General features: G+C 58.0%; 1 protein-coding gene across 1 annotated transcript in view; it reads right to left on the reverse strand.

Annotated features, from left to right (window-relative positions):
* The window catches only part of MYO7A (myosin VIIA), an 84435-nt gene that overhangs the window by 21246 nt on the left and 39787 nt on the right, over positions 1–23402 (reverse strand). The window contains exons 15-29 of the mRNA XM_080643048.1: positions 22126–22232; positions 14201–14338; positions 12778–12936; positions 12044–12136; positions 9863–9957; positions 8655–8739; positions 7921–8139; positions 7438–7545; positions 6394–6603; positions 5852–6055; positions 5438–5614; positions 4860–4949; positions 3435–3562; positions 1230–1356; positions 721–840 (exon numbers count right to left, since the gene is read on the reverse strand). Coding sequence (XP_080499174.1) covers positions 721–840; positions 1230–1356; positions 3435–3562; positions 4860–4949; positions 5438–5614; positions 5852–6055; positions 6394–6603; positions 7438–7545; positions 7921–8139; positions 8655–8739; positions 9863–9957; positions 12044–12136; positions 12778–12936; positions 14201–14338; positions 22126–22232 — 2060 coding nt within the window. The remainder of the gene's footprint in view (positions 1–720; positions 841–1229; positions 1357–3434; positions 3563–4859; positions 4950–5437; positions 5615–5851; positions 6056–6393; positions 6604–7437; positions 7546–7920; positions 8140–8654; positions 8740–9862; positions 9958–12043; positions 12137–12777; positions 12937–14200; positions 14339–22125; positions 22233–23402) is intronic.

Here is a 23402-nt window from a genome sequence, read left to right on the forward strand (position 1 = left end):
ACACCATGGAGGCGCACACACACACACACACACACCGGAGACATACACACACACCGGAGACACATACACACACACACACACCCTGGAGACAGACAGACAGACACACACACACACACACACACACACACCCCGGAGGCACATACACACACACACACACACACCCTGGAGGCACACACACACACACACACACACACACACACACACCGGAGACATACACACACACCGGAGACACATACACACACACACACACACCCTGGAGACAGACAGACACACACACACACACACACACACACACACCGGAGACACATACACATACACACACACACACACACACACTGGAGACACACACACACCAGAGACACATACACACACCCTGGAGGCACACACACACACACACACACACCGGAGACACACACACACACCCCGGAGACACACACACACACACACACACACACACCCTGGAGACAGACATACACACACACACACACACACACACACTGGAGACACACACACACACACTGGAGACACACACACACACACTGGAGACACATACACACACACACACACTGGAGACACACACACACACACTGGAGACACATACACACACACACACACACACACTGGAGACACACACACACACACCGGAGACACATACACACACACACACACACGCACGCACGCACGCACGCACATGAGCACGCCTGGTGGGGCGGGGTGCACCTGCAGCTCCAGCCAGCTGGGCGGCTGTGTCCGTGTCCCATTGACGAAGGTCCTCCGGAGCCGCTCCTCACAGTACGGGGCGTAGCCAGGCGGTCCCCCGTGGATGAAGTTCCGCAGGAACTGCAGACAGAGGACCAGCTGAGGGGCCCCACTCTGGCTCCCGCCTGGGCCATCAGGGCAGCCTTGCTGGGTCTCTTGCCTCCAATCCCTCCACCCGCACCCAAGGCCTGGCACCAAGGAGCAGGCAAGAAAGAGGCCTGAGAGGAACTAAAGTGCCTGCTCGGACACAGTATGGAGAGGGGCCAGGAGGTGCTGTCAGACGCAGCCTCCTCACACATAACACTGGTTGAGGGGAGGATGGGCGTGAAGTTCTAGGTGCCTGGGAGGAGGGGACAGGAAGAGGGGCCGGGTGGCAGCTGTGAGGCCCAGGTGAGATGACCCCTCAGCACTCCTTCCCCTGCTCTCTCCCAGCTCCCCTTCCCCCCTGGGAGGCCAGGCGCCCGCCCTACCTTCACGAACTTCTCAGAGGGGGCGAAGCAGCCCACACAGAGAGACAAGAGGATCCAGCCCCGGGCGTAGCTGCTCTTGGAGGGGTTGTGGGTGAGCTGCTTGCTGATCTGGCAGTAGATCTCATCCCTGGCAGGTGGGGAGGCAGGAAGGGAGACGGCTCAGAGGGGACGTCCCACCCACAGCAGGTGGGATACCCAGGCCTTCCTCTGCTACTTGACCAAGGCTATCCAAGCAGAGGCAGAGTGGGGCCAGGTGAGGACGGCCGGGCCGGACCCTGGGGAAGAGGGTCTGCTTTGGAGACTGGCTCACCAGGCACGAAGCCCTTCCTAACTCCATGGACGGGGCCCTGTGATCCTGAGGGGGGCGCATACCCTGCTCTGGGGCACAGCGACCACAGCCACTGGTGACCACTCTGATGAGGTGCGCAGGCCCTACCCCAGCCTCGTCCCTCACCAGCTGGGTGGCCCAGGCAGGAGAGTTCACCTTTCTGAGCCCAGCCCACGGTCATGAGAGCAGGTGCAATTTCTACTTATGGCAACTGGCAGGATAGAAACAGCAAAAACACCTGGGGACTCGCTCTGCGGGGCAGAATGAGCAACTTTGACCTCTTGATACATCTCTGTAACGTTAGAATATTTAAGTGGTCATGCATTGCTTTTGTAATCAGATTAAAGCAATGAAGGTAGGTTTTTGCTCTCACTTTAAAGGGAAACGATAGTACCTTCCTTACAGAGTTGCTGTGCAGGAAAATGAGCCGAGGCTTATCCGGCACCTAGCACAAAAACCCTCAGTCACCATCACCTGTCACTCAGTGCTAGCGGCAGTGAAGACACTGCCTGCCTGCTCAGGGCCAGGAGCAGGCCCGCGATGATGATGTGACCACCAGGGGGCACTCACGGCTCTTTTCCCTCTCAGAAAGGCAGGCCTAGGTAAAAGGGGAGACTATCTAATTCAGTGGCTCCCAATTTTGAGAGTTAACAAACCAGTGCAACTTCAAAGTAAATTCTGGTGGTTGCTTACTCTTCGTCGTGACAAATAAGGCCATTTAAAACACACCCCCCTACACACACACAACCTGCCCATTATCTAGATCACAGTTATTTCATAGAACCAAGGTAATTTTCATATTCAAAAAGCAGGAGAGCTGAAGTCTCAGAACAAAGAGCAGGCCTTCAAATAAATCAAGTTTAGTTCTAGAAACACCCTTATCTTTTCCATCTTGTCAGGAACCCATGAAAACTTCATCACCTGCAGCTGGGAGTCCTTGACCCCCATTACTTTGTGGACCTACGGGACACCTGGGCCGAGAAAAGGGAAGGGCCAGCTGGGGTCCTTCGGGGAGTCAATACCCCAGCCTTCCAACTCCTGCCCAGGGCTCTTGCCACTGTGTTCTCTAGAAGTAACCACTGTAGGTCTACTCTTGAGACAACTGGGCCACAAATTCTCGCCCCTTTTCCCTGGAGGCGGGTGGCCCTGGGTCCTGTGACCATCTCTTCGAGGTGGTGTCGGCCTGGAGAGGAGGCCTGGAGGGAAGGCAGAAGGTCCGGGAGGCTAGTGACTCCTGGGGGAGCCTCTGCCCTCTCTGGACCTCAGTTTTCCTTTGGGTGAAGTGGAGCTCACGGCCCCATGCCCCCGCCCTGCTGTCCTCCCAGCCAGCATACACAGGTGCACGGGATCAGCTCCCTGCCCAACTGTCCTGTGAGTCCTCAGAAAAGGCCAGTTCCCCTCCACTGACCCAGCTGAGTTGATTCCTTCATTGCTCTTGGGGACGCCTCCATCATCCCGCTCCTCCCCCAACCCCCAGGGACCTGAGGTGAGCCTCCCGGGCCTGGGCGGGGACAGGGGCACTGCCAGGCCTGAGCTGGCAGGGATGCGGTGAAAGCGGAAGATGCATGCCAGGGCGTGATAACAACAGCTACCACTTACTGAGAGCCTCCCGGGTACCACCTTCCTAAGACTGATCTGCGCCCAAGCCTCTGAGGCAGGTCCACTTACCCCCTCCCCCTTTACTGAGGAAGAAACGGAGGCTTTCAGAGGGGAACTAACTCTACCGAGGCCACATGACCAGCAGGCAGCAGGCTAACCCCAGGCCTGTTGGCTAAGGTGACAGAGCCACAGCTCAGCCACAGCAGCCTTCCCAGGCCACACCCAGCGCTGCCGCCCAGCAGCCGCCCCTCCCTGCGCCCCTGCCCTCGGGCGCTGACCGGAGCGCTGGACGCAGGATGCCGTTTCCGATGATGAAGTGCAGCTTCTCCAGGTTGGAGGTGGGCCGGTCCTCCAGCATGCTGTTGCCCTGCACCGTGGACTCCCCGTCGTGCAGCCTCTTGGTCACCTGGGCCACAGGGAGGGGACAGGGCTTGACCTGGGCCAGGAGGAGTGAGGGATCCTGCCTCCTGCCTGAGTCTGCCCACTGCCCTGTCCCCACAAGAGCAGAATCCTGGGAGTGGCCAGAAGAGCTGGCTCCACAAGTCATGCCCCCATCCTGCCCCACCCCACCCCATGCAGAACAGACGCTGGGTCCATGACCAGCCCACCAGGCCAGGAGCACTGGCCTGCTGGCACCCACTTCCGGGGTTAAGGCTCCTCTGCAGCCTCCCTGACACCCCACCTGACTCCCTACCAGTCAGGACAGGGATCTGCTCCTCCAACTCTTGGCAGGACCCCTCTCTCTCCAGGGCTCCCACACAACTCTGACACCCAGAGCATCTCCCAGTTCCAACTCCCCAGTCACCATCACCTGTCACCAATGCCCTGGCCCCGCCCAACCTGGGTTCTTCTCCCTGGTCTCACACAGCCCACAGCACTTGCCCTGCACCCTGCCCAGGTGAGGGGTGAGTGAGAGGTGAGCAGTGAGAATGTGCCCTCCAGACGCAGGGGGTGTGGGGGGTCCTCACAGCTACTGAGCACCCACAGTTGTGGTCTTGCACTGGCCCTCCCAGGGACCCACAGAGCGGGTGCCTCAGATACCCAGGGGCAAAGGGGGGATTTGGATGTAGGGCTCCATGACTGTGAGGCTGGATTTGAGCCTCAGATGGGGAACAGGACAAGGACGGAGGCAAAGGCAGCGTGGAAGCCCCGAGGAGGAGCCTGGTGGCTGTGGAGGGGTCCCACGAGGCTTCCTGGAGGAGGTCACCCCCGGCAGAGAAGAGGAGGGGGATTTGAGGGAGAAGCACTGGTGTGTGCAGATGTAGGGCATGGGGGAGCCCGCCCCGCGCTGTAAACGCCCGGGTTTGTGGCCGTCTGCCCGCCCAGGCCGAACAACCTGAGCACAGGGCAGCGACGGCTCTCAGGAAAGGCAAGGTGACTAAGCCTCTGAGCGCAAACAAATCAATAGCGTCGGTGCCCCGTGGCTCTCATCCCACAGAAAGGTCCCGAGAGCAAACGCTGTGGCAGGGCATGTCCTCCCTCACCAGCTGCCTCTCCATCCAGCCCTCCCCCGCCTTCAGATCCCCTCGTCTGGGAAGCCCTCCCTGACCTGGCCCCAGCCCGACCTCACTGCCCTATTCCCGTCTCCCCGATCACCCCCTACGCTGTCCTGTCGCCTGCGATCCCAGCGCCCTGAGGACAGGCAGCATCGACTCCTGCTCCCATCCCAGCGGGACCCTAAGGCAGCCCGGGTCTGCACTCACCTCCTCTGTCAGCTTCGACTTCTTCTTCAGGGTCAAGTGCACCAGCTTGTGCCTCATGCTGCTCTTCTTCTGCCCCTCGGGGAGCTGGGCCTTCAGGACAATGGGGGCCAGGGGTCAGGGGTCAAGCGAGTGGGCCAAAGTAATGACCAGCGCAGTTGATCGTGGGGCTGTGGCTGGAGGAGTGTCTCACCTCCACACTAATGCTTATGAGGCAAACCCCACGCTGACACCTCCACTCTCACCCCCACACGGCCCCTACTGCCGCCAGACGGGAAACTGAGGCTGGGGAAGTGTAGTGACCCGCCCAGCGGCCCTCGGTGAGTCTCCATGGCGCCGGGCCTGACTATGAAGGCCGGCTGCTCTGCCACGTGGCCTCACTCACTCGTGGTCAACGCCTGACAGTTTACAAAACACTCAGACACTTGTTCCCGGGGTAGACAGAGGAGAGCACGGGTCCGGGAGGTGAGGCAGAGGCGAATTTTAGGACCCTCCTCTACTGAGAGCCCTGAGGCTAGGGAGACTGGACAGCCGTGCCCACTGGCGGGAGGGACACTGCCTGGAGGGCCCCGGGGCCTCACCTCGCCCTCGCCCTGCAGCGCCTGCAGCTCCCTCTTGTACGTCTTCTTGCCGAGGGTCTCATAAATCTTGGTCATCACGGGGATCTTCTCGCTGCCGTCACTCATGGCTGTGTGGTACTTGGGCTCAGGGAGGTCCCCCATGAACCGGAGGATGGTGATCCACACAGCCAGGGCCGCCTGGGGGAGAGCCACAGCAGTCAGAGAGCCCAGGGCAGGATATCGCTACAGCCATCAGCGTCCACGGGGGCTGGGGAGGGGCTGGAGAAGCCCACAGGAGGCCACTGTGCTGAGGGCATTTGGATGTGCCTAGGATCTTGTCCAGGTGGCCTGGCCCCAGGCTGGCGGCGGGTAAAGTCAGCCCTGGTCCCCGCCCACCAGGGACCTGCTCTCGGCACCCACAGTGCCAGCCCTCACCAGCTGGTCGCCCTCATCATCGTGGTACAGCAGCGGCTGCTTGAGTGGCCGCCGGGTGTAGGTGTGCGTGGTCGTGCCCTGGAAGTAGGTGGCAGAGAACTTGGCGAATTTGTACTCAGAGAGGTCCTCCTCGTCCTCGTCGGGCAGGGGCAGGGCCGCGTCCAGGTCCTCCTCCACCATCTCCCTCCGCCCGCGCTCCAGGTCCTGAGGAGACGAGAGGGTCCCTGCTGTGGGGGCAGACTCAGCTGGCTGCAGCCCCCACCTGCCCTGTGAGGTGTGCTGTGCCTTCCTGTTCACGACTTAGAACCTGGCGCATGGGGAGACCTCAATGCATGAATGAATACAAGCTTGTGAGTGGCCCTGGAGAGGGACAGTGCCTGAGCTATGGCAGGCTGGCGGCTGGACAGGGCCTGGGCCCGATGGCCCCCAACCCGGGTCATCGCTGCTGCCCTCTGCTCAGAGGGGACCAGGTGGTCTTCAATGCAGGGGGGCGCAGTCACCCCACGGAGGCCTGTCGCCAGCCCCTGTTCCCAGCCTCGTACCTCAAAGCCACTGGGGGCCTGGCCCTCCTGGCCTGGCAGGCCGCCCGAAGTCCCCAGGAAGCCGAACATCTTGTCCACCATGTCGGAGTGATTGACGGGCTCGTGACGGGCCCTCTCCATCTGCTCCAGGAGCTCCTTCTTCCGCCGGGCCTCCTCCTTCTCCTTCAGCTCCCGCTCGGCGTCCTCGCGGGCCAGCTGGGCCAGGCGCTCCTGGGGGTTGGGGGTGATGCAGAGGAGATAGCTTCTGAGAACAAGCCCTCCCTGGGGAGCCCCAGGGCCTCTGCAACACCCAGGCCACAGTCCCATCTCCCCCTGGGCCTCCTGACCACTGGGAGGGACCGGCCTCAGGCTTCCCCACCCCGGGCCTCACTCCCATCGGCCCTCCGAGCCTGTGCAGATAGATGCCCAGACAGTAAGGCCACCTGCCTCCAGGGCTCAGCTAGAACACCTCCCCAGGAAGCCTGCCCAGGCCTCCCCAGCTGGAGGGGACCACACCACCCAAAACCCCATCGCAGTGGCTCAAGGCTGTAGACCAGCGCTGTCCCACAGGAAGATCGTGGGAGCCATGCATGGAGCGGCTACACTTAAAACAGTCTCAGGAAATACGTGAAATTGATTTAATCATATATTTTATTTAACCCAATCTTTCCAAAATGTCATCTCAACATGTAATATTTTAAAATAGTACGGAGATCGTCTATAGCCCTTTTCCCTCACTGCCTTCAAAACCCCGTGTGTACTTTATGCTCAGGCTGCTGTGTCATCTCTAAAGCTCAGTCACCACATGTGGCTGGTGGCCCATGCTGGGTGCTCTGACCCTGGCGCGGGCTTTTACGGAGGTGTCGTCTCCCCGCTAGAAAAGGTGCTCCTGAGGGCATGGACCCGCGCTTTCCGGAGCCACAGCCCTCCCACCTCTGTCCTGGGCCAGGACACACCAGAGCACACGTGAGGAAGGGAGTAAAGGACAGAGCTGGACAGCCAGTGTCCGGTGAAGGCTGTCGACCCGTGAATGGACATCGAAGCGCTGGGACAGTCCCCGCTCACCTGATGCTTGCGTTCGGCCTCCTCCTTGGCCTTCTTGGCGCTCATCTCCTTCCGCAGCTTCTCCTCCTCCGCCAGCCGCATTTTCTCAGCCTCCAGGCGCCGCCGGTACTGAGGAGGGAGAGCCCTATGTTGCTGGCCCCTTGCTTCCACCCACTCTGCCCCACCTCACTGACTGAGCTCTGGGCCTGGGAGCGACTTTGCCAAATCATTTGGCAGATGGGGAAACGGAGGCCTCTGAGAAATTCCCCAGGTCACACGACTGGGGGGCTGGGGAGTAGGTTTGACACCATTGATCCCCAAACCAAACCAGGTTCCCCGGCACCTCCCCAAGATTTATCCTTGGCTGGGAGGATGAACGTGAGGGGTCTGGTCTCAGTGTTGTCATTCCTCAGGGGAGGCCCAGCCCTAGGTCTCAGCCAACAAGTGCGGGTGATTTGTCCCCATGCGGTGGAGCAGGGCCGCTCACAGGGTGGGACTGCTCACCTCGGCCCTGAGGCGCCGGTGCAGCCTGCGGGCGATCATGCCCCGAGCGTAGGCCTGCACGGTGAGCACGGCCCAGAGGCGGTGGCGGAAGGCCTTGCGCACCAGGTAGGCCCGGCAGCGGGCCTGGAACTGGATGATGCGCCGGCGGGCCAGGCGGTACTGCTGGTGCAGCTTCCGGGAGCGGTGCAGGGCCTGCAGCCGCAGGAAGCCCAGCCGCATCTGCAAGGACAGCCGCCTCAGAGCCCTGATCCCGGACGGCCCTGCCGTGGGCCCCTCCCCCACTGCATGCCCCGAAGCAACACCCCTCACCTCCCCGGACTGGGGCTCCCAGAGGGCTCTGCCTCCTCGCAGGCGCAGGCGGGAGTTCCCCAGCAGTGCCCTTGACTCCCCATCCGCAGACCAGGAGCTGCTCGCCTTCCTGTCTGCCCCCAGCCCAACCCCAGGCTGCAGCCCAGTTGCTCCCCTGAGGTCAGTGGGACACACCTCCTCGGGCCCCCTCGGAGGTCTCTAATGACCTAGTGCTCACTCTCATTGAAACATTCCAGAAGAAAAGCCTAAACATCGCTGACCAGATGGGAAAAGGCACGAGGACCAGACTTGGACTTCGGCTGGAGAAATGGTAGGGGCAGCTGGGGCGGTGGCAGGAGGCCACGGGTCTGGGGCACAGGTTCATCCTGCTGCCGGGCAGGTTCAAAGGCCGGTGGGGCCAGGAGCAGCCCCTTGGGGAGGCTCACCAGCCCACAGTTCCTCCTGCAGTTGTGGCCCCGCCAGTGCCTCTGGATCAGGGTGGCAGCGTTCTTCAGCTTCAGGAAGTTGGACCTGAAACAGCAGGAGATCCTCAAAGCAGAGACGTAGTGCCCAGGGCAGCAGGGTGCAGGTGGGGTTTGGAATCAGGACAGCAGGGCTAGTCCCAGCTCTGTGTCTCCTGGATAAATGACCTGGGGCAACAGGGTTCACCTCTCTGCCTCAGCTTCCTCATCTGTGACGTGGGTAGAATGATACCTGCCCTGCCTGCTCACAGGCTTGTCACATGAACCCAATAAGGAGATTTTCCAAATGTGTTCATTGAATGAATAAATAAATGTATGAATAATAAGTAAATAATATTAAAGATTAGAATATTTTAACAGTGTGAACATCACTCACTACTATCAAATTTCCCCATTTTATAGATGAGAAAACTGAGACTCAGTGAGGTTGGACTGGAGTCCACGTTGTCTGACTGAGTGAGCGCAATGCTGTCCCCCTGCACACTCTAGATGGCTTCTCCAGGATGACAGTCACCTGTGACCTGATGGAGGACACATCAAACAGCAGGTGTCTGCTGAATGTAGTAATAAATAAATGAGGAGTGAAAAATTAATACGGCCATGTGTGAGTGAGCCAGCACGCCAATGCCTGGAGGCACACATGAGCGTGAGCAACTGAGGAAGGAAACAGACAGCTGGGTGGGCAGACATATAGATGAACAGACAGGTGGGTGGGTGGGTGGATGGATGGATGGATGCAGAGGAGGGAGTGACCAGATGAATTGCAAAAGGGGCAGGTTGTGGGGTTTTTGTGAAGCCTGAATCACGCTCCAGAGTCAGTCCTGCTGATTTGTGAATTGTCACAGCTATTCATGTCCCTTATTTGGAATAAGGAACACACTTTGTAATTTATAAAATTTGTAATTTATAAAATCTCAAATTTCCTCTTTGAGAAATTTTATCAGGCATTTGAGACCACAGAGCGTCCAAATGTGTGTGCCCCCTGAATCCACATGTGTGTGCCTGTGTAAATCATGTGTCTGTGTGTTCACCCATGTGCTATGTATGTGTATACTCATTTATGGGTGTGCATGCTTATTTTTAGTGCTCCAGTTAGAGGAAAAGAGGTGAGCAAAGTGTGTGTGTTGGGGGCGGGGGGGCTCTCATGGGGAGGAGCTGGTCCTGGCACGTACCTGTCTTTGAATCCCCGGATAACCTTCTGGAGGAGGATGACTCTGTCGGTAATGGCCTTGTCCCGCTCCACCTCCAGCAGCATGTCATGGTGGTCCTGGGGGGAAGAGCTCCTGAGCAGCGGCCCCCCATGAATCCAAGTGAAGCCTCTCTCTTCCTTCTCTTGGACTCCAGGCCTGGGGCTTGGCTGGGCCGCACAGGCTCCCAGCCCTGCTCTGCTCCGTGGGGCAGCCTCTCACAGCCACAGGACAGAGAGGGGTACTTGTGGCTGTTTCCCAGAGCTCTGGGTGGGACAAATGGAGCAGGAGGAGCCTAATTTGACTGGGTGGAGTCAGAGGGTGCAATGGGCACACACAGCGGCTTCATCCCTATGGCCTTTTCTGCCCAAGCCGTGCTTTCCCAGATGTCTCTGTCATATCAGCCTCTGACCTGGGCCAAGCCACCCTCTAGGATCTTGGCAGCAGCCTCCTAACCAGTCTCCTGGCCTCTGTCGCTCCCCTTGGCCCTCCCTAAGCAGGGGCCCTCCTGAAACAACTGTCAGGTGATCTGACAGTGATGCCCATGACTCTCAGGGACAAGCCTGGTCTCCCCTGGCACTCAGGCCCGCCATGATCCAGGCCCTGCCAAGTTCTCCAGGCCTGACCCCTCCTCCCCCCACACCCCCAACCTTCGCTCTGGTTAAACAAAATCTCATCATTCATTCAATGCCTTTAAAATGAAGGTGCGCAAGGCCTTCCGCCACCGTCTCCATTGCTGGCACCGTGCTAGGTGCTGGAGTGGGTCCTCAGGGAGCCAGGCAGACAGGGCCCTGTGCTGGGTCTCTGTGGGGGAGCCACATCCACCAGATAATCACAGGCCACATCTCTTGTGGCGAGAGCTCAGCACAGAGGAGCTGCTCAGCCAGCCTTTCTGAATGAATGAGTGAGAAGTGGACACTGAGACTGGAAACCACTGCTGGTTTCTGAAGAGCCCAAGAGGTGAGGCTGGGACAGTGATGGTCCTCAGAGCTGCCTGGCACTCGGCGCCACCGTGCTGCGTGCCCTCCCTCCCTTACCTACGTGGCCGGGCATCAGACCAAGCCTGGCTGGAAGCCCGGGGCCTGACCTCGGGCATCTCACTTCTTCTCTCTGAGCCTCTGACATGGGCATAATGATCCTACCTCACTGGCTGCTGTGACGACTACATAAGATCATGGACGAAAAGCCCCACCGGAGTCTGGGCAGCTGTGGATGCAGGGCACGGTGCACACATTTTTCCAACGAGGAAATGAAGGCTCGGGGAGATGAAGGGACTGGCCATGGCCCCTCAGCCAGGAAGGAATTGCACTGGAGCCCGGGGCTCCCTCCAGCTCCGGGCTGGCTCCTTCCTTCCCTCCACCCAGATGTCCTGCACAGCCCAGGCCCCACCCGGTACCAGAGGAAGGAGCCCTGCCCTGTCACCCCAGACAGCCAGAAAGCGAATGCAACGGAAATGGAAATGAGGAAGCCTGTGTGCTGGGAGCTCACACTGTCCCTGCGGCAGCGGCCCCGCCACCCCCAACACCCAGCAAGCTCTGCTCCAAGGCCAGGAGGCCCCACGACCTAGCTTCCTGCTCCCAGCTCTGCCCCCTCCCCAAAGGCTGGGCTCTGGTGCCCCGCCCAGGCTGCGGTGGGAGCCAGAGAGGTCCAGGTTTGTGCTCAGGGAGGGTAGGAACTAGGGACACTAGAGAGTGAGGGGGTGGCACCCAGCAGAGCCGGGGGTGAGCCCTGCCTGGCAGGCAACCACAGGAGAGGACCTAAAGACACACTCGAGAAATCCCCTCCAGGCACATCCTATTTTATGGGGAAATGAGGCTCAGCAAGGGCCAGTGGCCTGCCCAGAGTCCCAGGGAAGACAGCCGCCGGGTCAGCATTGAACCCATGAGCCCACTTTGGTCTTCTATTTTCTCACCCAGGGTCAGTGCTCTGACCCCATCCCCAGGTCACAGCTAGGCTCAATACCAGTTGCCCCTCCCCTACCAAGAAGGCCTCATTTCCCGCCCACACGCCCACTCATCCTATCACAGATAGCAGGATGGGAGGATGCACAGGCCCAGCCCCCACCCCATCTGATGCCAGCTTCTCCCAAGAGGCCCCCTAGCGCCCGTTCCCACCATGACAGGAGTCCACAGCCCCCAAGGCAGTGGGGCTTGGAGCCTTTCTCACCTTCAGAAAGATCTTGGTTTTGCCAATCTGCCAGTCGTCGTGCGTGCCCAGCACAGCCTCAGCCATGCGCTGGCAGGTCCCCCGAAGGTCGTCCTGGAGCGGGGGGCAGGGGGGCACCAGGGAATGGAGAGCGGGAAAGGCCACCTCTGTGCGCCTCCCAAGGCTGGGAGGCCAGGCTCTTGCTCCAGCTCCGCCCCAACTCACTGTGTGACCCAAGCAGGCCCTGCCTTCTCCGACCCTCACTTTTCTGCTTAGCTCGGCAGGTGACTGCAGGACCCTCTCCCACATCTGCCTGGCTGGAGTGGCTCAGTGGTTGTGTCGACCCATGACCCAAGACGTCGCCGGTTCGATTCCCGGTCAGGGCACATGCCAGGGTTGTGGGGCATGCAGGAGGCAGTGGATCAATGATTCTTTCTCATCATTGATGTTTCTATTCCTTGCTCCCTCTCCCTTTCTCTCTTAAAAAAATAAATAAAATCAATAAAAAACATATTTAAAAAACAACACCCTCTCGCCCACTTGGTAGCCCTGGTCTCATCCATTACACCCACCTGTGAAGTCCACGCCCACCATCAGCCCTCGCTGCACTCCACAACCTGACCCCAGTGTTCCCAGCCGTACCTCAGGTGGCAAGCTGACGTTCCGTCGAGCACACTGTCTCAGGGAGAAAATGGGCCCTTGCCCAGCCCAGAGCTGGGACCTTTCCTCCTGCCGCCTGTGCCCCAGCTCTGTACCTGCTTGTAGGCCGGCTTCACGCCCGGCAGCAGCACTCGGTACCGCTCCACGAACTCCACGAAGCTGTAGCGGATGGGGTAGCCGGCTCGGCGGATGCGAATGGTCTCCATCATCCCGGAGTACCGCAGCTGGCGCACGCACAGGTGCCGGTCGAACAGCTGCCCAGAGCCAAGGGCGTCAGTGCTGGCGGCTCCTGTTGGGAGGCCAGCCCTGCTCCGCGTGTCCCCGGCCCCAGACATAGGCCCGGAGAGGCTGAGGCCACACCGCAGATGAGGAGCAAAGGTGGGACTGAACCTGGTCTGCAGTTCAAACCCACACAGCAGCAAGAAATGAGATCCTCACGGGGGCGAGCTGGTGCTCGGGGGCATAGAGGAGAGATGGCTTAATCCCCCCGGGACATCCGGAGGGGCTGCATGGAGGAGGCCATCTTCGCTCCAACCCTGGAGAACACTGGAGGGGCAGGGCGAGCATGTGCAGAGGTGTGGAAGCCTGAAAGGGCAGGACATGTCGGGGGACTTCACAGGGACTGTGGCTGTGCAGGTGTGAGGTGCCTGGCACAATCCCAGGGGTTGCCCTTCATATCACGGCCATTGCAGATTGGTCATTATTTAGACAACTTTCTGGCTGCTGACAGTAAAGTGCCTTAAGAAAGGCATACATTTGTCTAATTGGCACAAAGTTGTTTTTGTGACGGCAGCAGGCAGGGCCGGCCTGGGGCTCCTGGAGGGGCTGAGGAGGCCCTCAGGGGCCTGGCCAGGGGGCAGCAGGCAGTGAGCGGTTAGGTGTGCGTGTGACACTCCTGTCTCTCACTGCAGTGGAGGGGCCTGGGCAGGGAGGCGGGGGCAGGAAGGCAGAGGGCAGTGAGAATGTCCTGCTGTCAAGGTCCAGGCCACAGATGCTGAGGTCGGGGCCCAGAGAAGGGTCCCTGGGCATCTGAGAGTGGGAGAGATGGTACCCAGCTGCCTGGCAGGGCCCTGGCCTCATTCCTCCTGCTTTAGGTGGGGAGCTTGCACCCCTGCAGACCTGGCCCTGAGCCCCAGGGGGACCGGTCAGCGCACTCCGGGGAATGTGTCCAGGCAGGGGGCGGGGCCAGCACGCGTGCGGACAACTGGCTTCCTTCCGCCACCTGTTTCCTCTCCCTCCAAGCACTTTCCCTGGCCCAGTGATGGCCCCCCACCTTCTGTCCCACCCACCCCCACCCCAGCCTCAGAGTCTAGGAGGAGCATGTGGTGAACAACACATCCAGAGCCCTGGGGGGACAGGGGCGCCCAGTGAGGATTTGGGCTCTGCAGCCACAGCCCCTTCGCCTCCCTGAGCCTCAGTCTCACATCTCCCAGTCCCCACCCTGCCCCCCACAGCCCAGCCCCTCCATCGCCCCCTCCCAGGCTGGCTCCAGGCTGGCCCCCAGCCAGGGCGGCTCACCATGGGCTTCTTGAACTCGTTGGGCTTGATGCAGCGCACGAAGAAGGGCTGGCAGGCACCCAGGGTGCGCATCAGCAGCTCCAGCGACCGCTTGAACTGGCTGCTGAGCGTGGGCGAGCGCTTCCTGGTCTCCGCGCCCTGGGGGGACGGACCACAGCGATGGGAGGGGCTGACCTGTGTCCTGCCAGCACTCCGGGAAGGGAAGGGAAGGGAGGGAAGGGAAGGGAAGGGACGGTGGGAGGTCAGCGGGCTCAGGGCCGAAGGGAGGACAGCGCAGCGAAGCAGGCTGCCCGGGCACTTGGGGTTTCCCTGTGACCTGTCTGGTCTGAGCTGAAGCTTGGACCCAGGCATGCCCCCTCCAGGGAGCCTCTGGGACCTGAGCCAGGTGGGACAGAAGGTGGGGGGCCATCCCTGGTGTGCTGGAGGGTTCTAGGCAAGGCACAGCCCCCCTCTGTCTCCGGTCTCCCTCTCCAGGAATAAATGAGGGCCAAACGTGCTCCCTTAGAGCACGGGTAAGGGGGTAGAGGGGTCATTCCTAGAGACAGGTTAGAGGACCTGCACTCAAACCCCGGCCCACCACCTCCCGTGTGGTCTTGAGCAGGTCACATAACAGCGCTGAGCCTCCTTCTCTATCAGGCTGACAGGCTGCGATGGGAGTGGGCACAGTGGACGTGAACAGCAACCGGGGAACCTGGGATGGGCGGAGTGGGGGGGGCGGTGCTGCCTGTGCCCTCCCCTTCCTGTGGGATTAGCGGTTCAGCAGCTGGCTGGCCGAGCAGGCCTGGGTCAGCCTCCTAAGAAGGCACACAGCTGGCCTCCCACTGCGTGGCCCGAGGCCCACGGCTCTGTGCTCCACCAGCCAGTCTCCCTGGGGAGCCCACCAGGGACCCCGGCACCTCCCTGCCCTGGTGGAGCCCCTCTCAGAATATGGTGAAATGGTGGGGGGGGGGGTGAGGAGGCCGGACAGCAAACAAACAGGAAGCGGACCGTCTCAGACTGATACCCAGACACTGACCATAGAACCCAGATTCTATTCCAAAGCATTTTGATGTTATTGTTTTGCTGGCAACTTCTGTTGGGTGAGGATTTCTTATGAATGAATTTGATTATCATTGTAAGATTTTATGCTACACATGAGGCATAAATTTAGCTGATCTCCTGTAGCGCCCAAAACCAGGGGTGCAGATACAGACATGTGAGGTGTGGGTGGGAGGCAGAGGCGTTGAACCCACAGACCGTGAGCCCAGACTGAAACGAACCTGCCAAGAAACAGCAAACACTTGCTGGTCTGAAATGTGCAGTGTTTTCCCTTTTAGTTTTATTTGGAGCATATCCTAAGGTTTGCCAAAGGAAGCTGGGGGTGTTTGCAGGGGGTGGGTGAATGTCAGGCTGGCTGCCCCCAACCCTGGCCCGGCAGCAGCAATGGGACGGAGAGCTGTCCTGGTAGGGCTGTGCCCAGCCTGTGTGGGAGCCCTTGCCCTAAGCACACACAGCACAGATACAGACGCTCATACACAGCGCACACAGACAGACAGCATACTCAACACACAGCTCACAGAACACACACACAGCATACACAACACACAGCTCACAGAACACACACACAGCATACACAACACACAGCTCACAGAACACACACACAGCATACTCAACACACAGCTCACAGAACACACACAGCATACACAACACACAGCTCACAGAACACATACAGCATACTCAACACACAGCTCACAGAACACACACAGCACACTCAAAACACAGCTCACAGAACACACACAGCATACACAACACACAGCTCACAGAACACACACACAGCATACACAACACACAGCTCACAGAACACACACACAGCATACACAACACACAGCTCACAGAACACACATACAGCATATACAACACACAGCTCACAGAACACATACAGCATATACAACACACAGCTCACAGAACACACATACAGCATATACAACACACAACTCACAGAACACACACACAGCATATACAACACACAGCTCACAGAACACATATAGCATACACAACACACAGCTCACAGAACACACATACAGCATATACAACACACAGCTCACAGAACACACACAGCATATACAACACACAGCTCACAGAACACATACAGCATACTCAACACACAGCTCACAGAACACACACAGCATACACAACACACAGCTCACAGAACACACACAGCATACACAACACACAGCTCACAGAACACACATACAGCATATACAACACACAGCTCACAGAACACACACAGCATACTCAACACACAGCTCACAGAACACACACAGCATATACAACACACAGCTCACAGAACACACATACAGCATATACAACACACAGCTCACAGAACACACACACAGCATACACAACACACAGCTCACAGAACACACACACAGCATACTCAACACACAGCTCACAGAACACACACAGCATATACAACACACAGCTCACAGAACACACATACAGCATACACAACACACAGCTCACAGAACACACACACAGCATACTCAACACACAGCTCACAGAACACACACAGCATACTCAACACACAGCTCACAGAACACACACAGCATATACAACACACAGCTCACAGAACACACATACAGCATATACAACACACAGCTCACAGAACACACACACAGCATACTCAACACACAGCTCACAGAACACACACAGCACACTCAACACACAGCTCACAGAACACACACAGCATACACAACACACAGCTCACAGAACACACACACAGCATACACAACACACAGCTCACAGAACACACACACAGCATACACAACACACAGCTCACAGAACACACACACAGCATACACAACACACAGCTCACAGAACACACACACAGCATACACAACACACAGCTCACAGAACACACACACAGCATATACAACACACAGCTCACAGAACACACACAGCATATACAACACACAGCTCACAGAACACATACAGCATACTCAACACACAGCTCACAGAACACACACAGCATATACAACACACAGCTCACAGAACACACATACAGCATACACAACACACAGCTCACAGAACACACACACAGCATACTCAACACACAGCTCACAGAACACACACAGCATACACAACACACAGCTCACAGAACACACATACAGCATATACAACACACAACTCACAGAACACACACACAGCATATACAACACACAGCTCACAGAACACATATAGCATACACAACACACAGCTCACAGAACACACATACAGCATATTCAACACACAGCTCACAGAACACACATACAGCATATACAACACACAGCTCACAGAACACATACAGCATACTCAACACACAGCTCACAGAACACACACAGCATACACAACACACAGCTCACAGAACACACACAGCATATACAACACACAGCTCACAGAACACACATACAGCATATACAACACACAGCTCACAGAACACACACAGCATACTCAACACACAGCTCACAGAACACACACAGCATATACAACACACAGCTCACAGAACACACATACAGCATATACAACACACAGCTCACAGAACACACACACAGCATACTCAACACACAGCTCACAGAACACACACAGCAAACTCAACACACAGCTCACAGAACACACACACACAGCATACTCAACACACAGCTCACAGAACACACATACAGCATATACAACACACAGCTCACAGAACACACACACAGCATACTCAACACAGCTCACAGAACACACACAGCATACACAACGCACAGCTCACAGAACACACACACAGCATACACAACACACAGCTCACAGAACACACACACAGCATACACAACGCACAGCTCACACAACACACACAGCAAACTCAACACACAGCTCACAGAACACACACACACACACACACACAGCATACTCAACACACAGCTCACAGAACACACATACAGCATATACAACACACAGCTCACAGAACACACACAGCATACTCAACACACAGCTCACAGAACATACACAGCATACTCAACACACAGCTCACAGAACATACACAGCATACACAACACACAGCTCACAGAACACACACAGCATACAAACACACAGCTCACAGAACACACACAGCATACACAACACACAGCTCACAGAACACACAGCGTACACAACACAGGCACACAACTTACAGAACATATAGCACACACATACAACACACAGAGTGCACAACTTCAGAACACACAGCACATACATGCAACACACAGAGCGCACATATACGCAACCACACACATAACACACAGCTTTCTTTGGTTTTGACCACACTGGAACTACCTTAGTCTGTGTTTCCTGAGCTGTAGGCTGCGTGCGGACAGGTGGGCCTGCCTCTTACTGCTGTGCCCAGGGCCTGGCATGGTACCGGCCCACAGCACAGCTGATCTGCAGTGGTGCTGACCTGGTCCGAGGGTTCCCAGGAGTTGTCCACCTCCAATTGCTCGGGCCAAAAACCTGGTAGCCATCCCTAACTCCTCACTCCCAGCAGGTCAGCACCTTCTCGGCTCCCCCTCTGAAAGAGGCCCAGGACTGCGTCCCTCCCACTTCCTCACTGTCAGCCCGGTCCAAGCCACCAGCGTGCTCTCTCGGATCACTGCAAGAACCTCCAAGCTGCTCTGTTCCCCCACCTCTCCACACCGCCTCCACTCTGCTGTGGACACAACAGCCTGACAGCCCGCAAGACCCGGCCCCTGTAACTGCTCGCCCTCCACCGCCCACTCGCTCCCTCCAGCCAGCGCTCTTCCCACAAGGCACCGGCAGGCTTAGGCGTGAGGAGCACCTGAGGGCGTTGCACCTGCGGATCCCTCTCCCTGCCTGCTTTTCCTCCACGATGCACGTGGCGGGCTCCTCCCCCTCCCCCCCGCACCCCCCCCCCTTATTGACACCTCCATAGGCCTTTCCTGATGCCCCCTATTCAACATTGCAACGCCCCACCACCGGCATTCCCCACTCCTTAATCTTTCTCCATATCATATAGCCCCACCTGACATGCTATATACTTTACTTATTATTAACTGATTAACTATTTCCCCTTCTGCTAGAATGTAAGTTTCATGCAGACAGGACATTTCCCCCCTGCTTTGTTCACTACTATGTCATCAACATGTAGGACAGTGTCTGGCATATAATGGACACAATCAGTAGTTATGACTGGATCACGGAGTGAATGAGGCTATGGAGCAGGCTCTACCGTCACTCCCCTGGCCACCTGGGTTTCCGATTTGGCTTCATATCAGTGAAGGGAAAGGTGGCCCTTCCTGATATTCCTTGTCTTGGGGATAACCTGAAGATATTTGGGAATGGCATCTGGGCGGGTGCAGGGAGGGCTAGGGTAAAGGCAGGAGTGAAAAGTCCAAAAGTCAATGTTAAGTGATTCCACAGAAGGGATCTAAGGGGCAGGCACCTGAGTGTGAGGGGAACGGGGCTGGGAAGTTGCAGGCAGGAGAGTGAACAAAGCGTCCTGTGGACTCAGGGCCCCGGGACATGTGACTGGGGTTAGACATTAATCTGGGTGCTCAGCTGATCTCCCCAGCAGCAATGGCTGGGTGGGGCCGCCGGGCCACCTGGGGAGGAGACACAAGAAGCAGGGCTGGGAGTTACGGGGGGTGGGCCTGCACGGGACATGCGTTCAGATCCCTGGACAAGGCGTCTGGGCTTCCGCCCCGAGAAAGCACTGCAGCCAGTACACTGTGTGGAATAAACCGACTTCCCACTCCACCCAGCTGGTTTCCATGGGCTCTAACAGAGCCGTGGCGTTTCCAGCAGGGACAGAGCATCTTCCTTCTCTGGGGTGACGCTCACAGAGTCAGCATCGTGCAGTGAAAAGAGCGGGGACTTGAAAAGCCCCACTAGCCCTCGCTTGGATGTGACCTTGGACAAGTCGCTGATCCAGACCTGGATCGAACCCCTGTGTGTCACAAGCTGTGTGAGCGCAAGCAAGCAGCTAGGCCTCTCTGGGCCCCAGCTTCTTTTGCTGTCACACGGGGCAATCGTAATTTGGGGTGAGAGGAGAAGGGGTGGGAGAAAAGACAGGGTTCGGTGGCATTCCAGACTATGCAAGACCAGGAGGAGTGGGTGGACCTGGCAGGGGTGGGCTGAGAGGAAAGAATGGAAAGGACGAAAGGAAAGAATTCAGGAGAGCCTACAGGCCCACCTCTCTCATCAGTGTGACCCTGTGACGGGTGGATTCGGGGTGGAGTGCTGGGAGCTGGTGCTTCAGGAGTCTGGGGCTCCCTCCTGGTGGTGGCCCTACATTCACCCGGTTACCTGACCGAGCCACACGGGGTGGGGTTCAGGGCTGCTCCGGGGGCGGAGGACAGAGGCGCCCTGCCCCTGCCCCACTCCGCAGCAGTGGCTTTCGCCAACTGTTTCAGAACTCGGTGAGGCACTGGGCAGCAGGGGGCGCCAGACACTCAGGAAGGAAGAGGGACTCGGCATTTAGACCAAGTGTGGGATCATGTCAGGATTAGACAGAGGAGACTGAGGGTTCAGAAGAGAAAAGGGAGGCGAAGGGGATGGCAGCGCTCTGCCGCCGCTAAGGGGACCCAGCACGTTTGGCCCCTAAAGGGCCCTGGGAGCCGCGACCTGAAGGAGGTGGTCAGGACGCAGCAGGGGTGCTGTTCCTGAGCCCAGCAGGTCCGGGTGAGGCCTTCTAGGGCCAGCTCCCCAGGATGCTGACTTAGGGTGGGTCACACCCCATCTCTGAGCTTTCTATCCGCAAAATGCAGGAAACACCACCTGCCCCTCCTGCCGCACAAGGTCACCGAGGACCCGACCGAGTGCAGGGCCTGGGGAGGAGCTGCCTTGATGCCTCGAAGAGGCTCAGGGGGCAGAGGACTTGGGAGACTCGGGTTTGGTCTCGGCTCTGCCCCTGGCTCACGGGGTAGCTGGGCAAGTCTTGCCTCTTTTTCTAGGACTCAGTTTCCTTCTTTAAGAAACTGAGTTGTCTGTAGTACACACACTCAAAAACCAAAACGAAAACCACGCCACAAACCACTCCACAAAAAACACACTCAAAAAAGAAAGAAAGAAAAAGAAAAGCCAGCCCTCTCCCCAAACCTTGGTGCCATGGGGACCAAGGACACAGCCTAGGCCCAGGGGCCACCGAGGCCTCGGGGGCTTTTACCTTCGCAGAAGCTGCTGACTGGCGGAGAGTGCCCGATGAGTAACCACAGAGAAACTATAGCAGGAACCACAGTGCAGGGCGAGATGGGGGAGGGGCAAGGAGAACGGGGTGGGTCAGAGAACCGAGGGCAAAACCCACCAGGGAGAGAGGAGGACCCTCAGGGCAGAGGTCTGGGCTCCTTGGGGCTGGGGACATCTGAGGCACGTGGATGGGCACCAAGGGGGCAGCGGCCTGCCCGCCCTGTGAGCCTCTCTGTGCCCCCCCCCCCAAAGAAGCCACGGGACAGGAGGAAATATGAAACAAAAGCCATATGATCCTGCAGGGAGAAGCCCACCAGCCTCCCACTCTAGGGACAAAGGGGAGACGGAGGTGGGAAATTCTCCAGGGCTGGTGCAGATCTATCCTTTGTGCCATTCTCTGAATGCCCACACCTACCTACGGCCTTGAGGCTGGACCTGATCCCTCTGCCCTGCTCCCTGTTAGCAGTAGGAGGTCCAGGGGGGAGGGGGCACCCCCATGGTAAACCGAGTCCTGATCAGGCTCTGCTCTGTGACCTCTCACGTGACCCTTCTCTGGGTCTTGCACGCCCCTCATACCCTCCCCGTCAGTATAGGAGGACCAGATGGGAGGGTCTTGGAGGGCCCCTAACCCCTCCTAGAAGTATAGGATGCTCTGCAGCTGGGACGCTCTGAAGCTGTTGGGACAAGGGTGCCTAGAGACCGGCCTGGCGCCTGGGGACCCTCCCCGCCCCATGGAAGCCCTGCCCCGACGTTACCATGGCGACATCGGCCTGGAAGATCTGCTTGATGAACTTGTTCCTGGAGGAGTGGACCAGCTGGATGATGTCTCCGTGCAGGGTATCCCGGTTCTTCTCCAGGAAGCCTGGGCAGCGGCAAAGAGTAGTCACACCTCACCGGCTCCGGCTGCCACCGCCTGACAAGACTCAGCCCCGCCCCAAATGCAAGGCCAGAGGATCCTCAAAATTCACCCAGTCTACCCACACCCATGTTTCAGTGGGGACACTGAGGCCTGGAGAGGACAGCCACTGGCCCAAGGTCACAGAGAGAGTGAGGGCAGAGCCTGAACTGGAGCTCCATCTCCCCAACCACACAGCCCCGCTTCAGGCTGGTCAGAGAGAGGGCAGGAGGTCTGTCCCCGGCACGGAGTGGGCACCTTCCTGAGTGAACCCCAAGGCCTAAAATGCCAGCCTTAGGCTTTTAAACAAAGGTGTCAAAAGCACTTGGTAAGTGTCACCTGGGAGAGACTACGTGTTGATCTGGTACCAGCTAATAGTACAGAAATTAACTCAAAATAGCTTGCCTTATGTTTCCAAAGTCCCCTCACAGCTCCGATGCTCACAGCTACCCCCACACCCAGGAGGTGTGGGACAAGCAGGAATTCCTTCTCATCCCACAAGGCAGTGAATCGATGTTCAGAGAAGCTAAGCAAGGTGCCTAACATCACACAGCAGGTCACAGGCAGAGTTAAGACTCAAACGCAGACCACTGGTGCGGGCCAACGAGGCTTCCCTGCACCACATAGACCCCCACTGCCGTGCCCAGTTATTGGGGAGTTAGGAGCTGGTTAATGGGGGTGGGGTGCTGGGGGGGGCAGGAGACAGGTGCCCAGGGCTGAGGAGGAGGGACCCTGCAGAGAGGCAGCACCCTCTCCCCGCAGGACTCGGGCTGCGCGGGCTGGCAGATGGTACAGAGGCCAGTGCTGGCTGCCCTCCGGGCATCTGAGGAGGCGTGAGCTGCAGGAGCACTCAGCAGTGGAAGGGTGGGCTCTGGGGGTGGCATGGATTGTAGGGCTCTAACTAAAGCGCTGTGACCCTGGGAAGGTCCCCTCTGGGCCTGAGCTTCCTCGTCTGTCCGACGGGAAAGACAGTACTCAAAGGCTGCTGCTTCTCTTTAGATCACCTATCACCATCCACGTTATAAACGAAATGCCGGGTTAAAACAGGACTTCGCGAACCAGAAAGTGCTGGCAGAACTGCTTAAAGCAGCCCAAACCTGGTTAGTGATCTTAGGCAAGTCCTTTCACTCTCTGGAC

Source organism: Plecotus auritus, assembly GCF_963455305.1.
Source record: "Plecotus auritus genome assembly, chromosome: 9".
NCBI lineage: Eukaryota > Metazoa > Chordata > Mammalia > Chiroptera > Vespertilionidae > Plecotus > Plecotus auritus.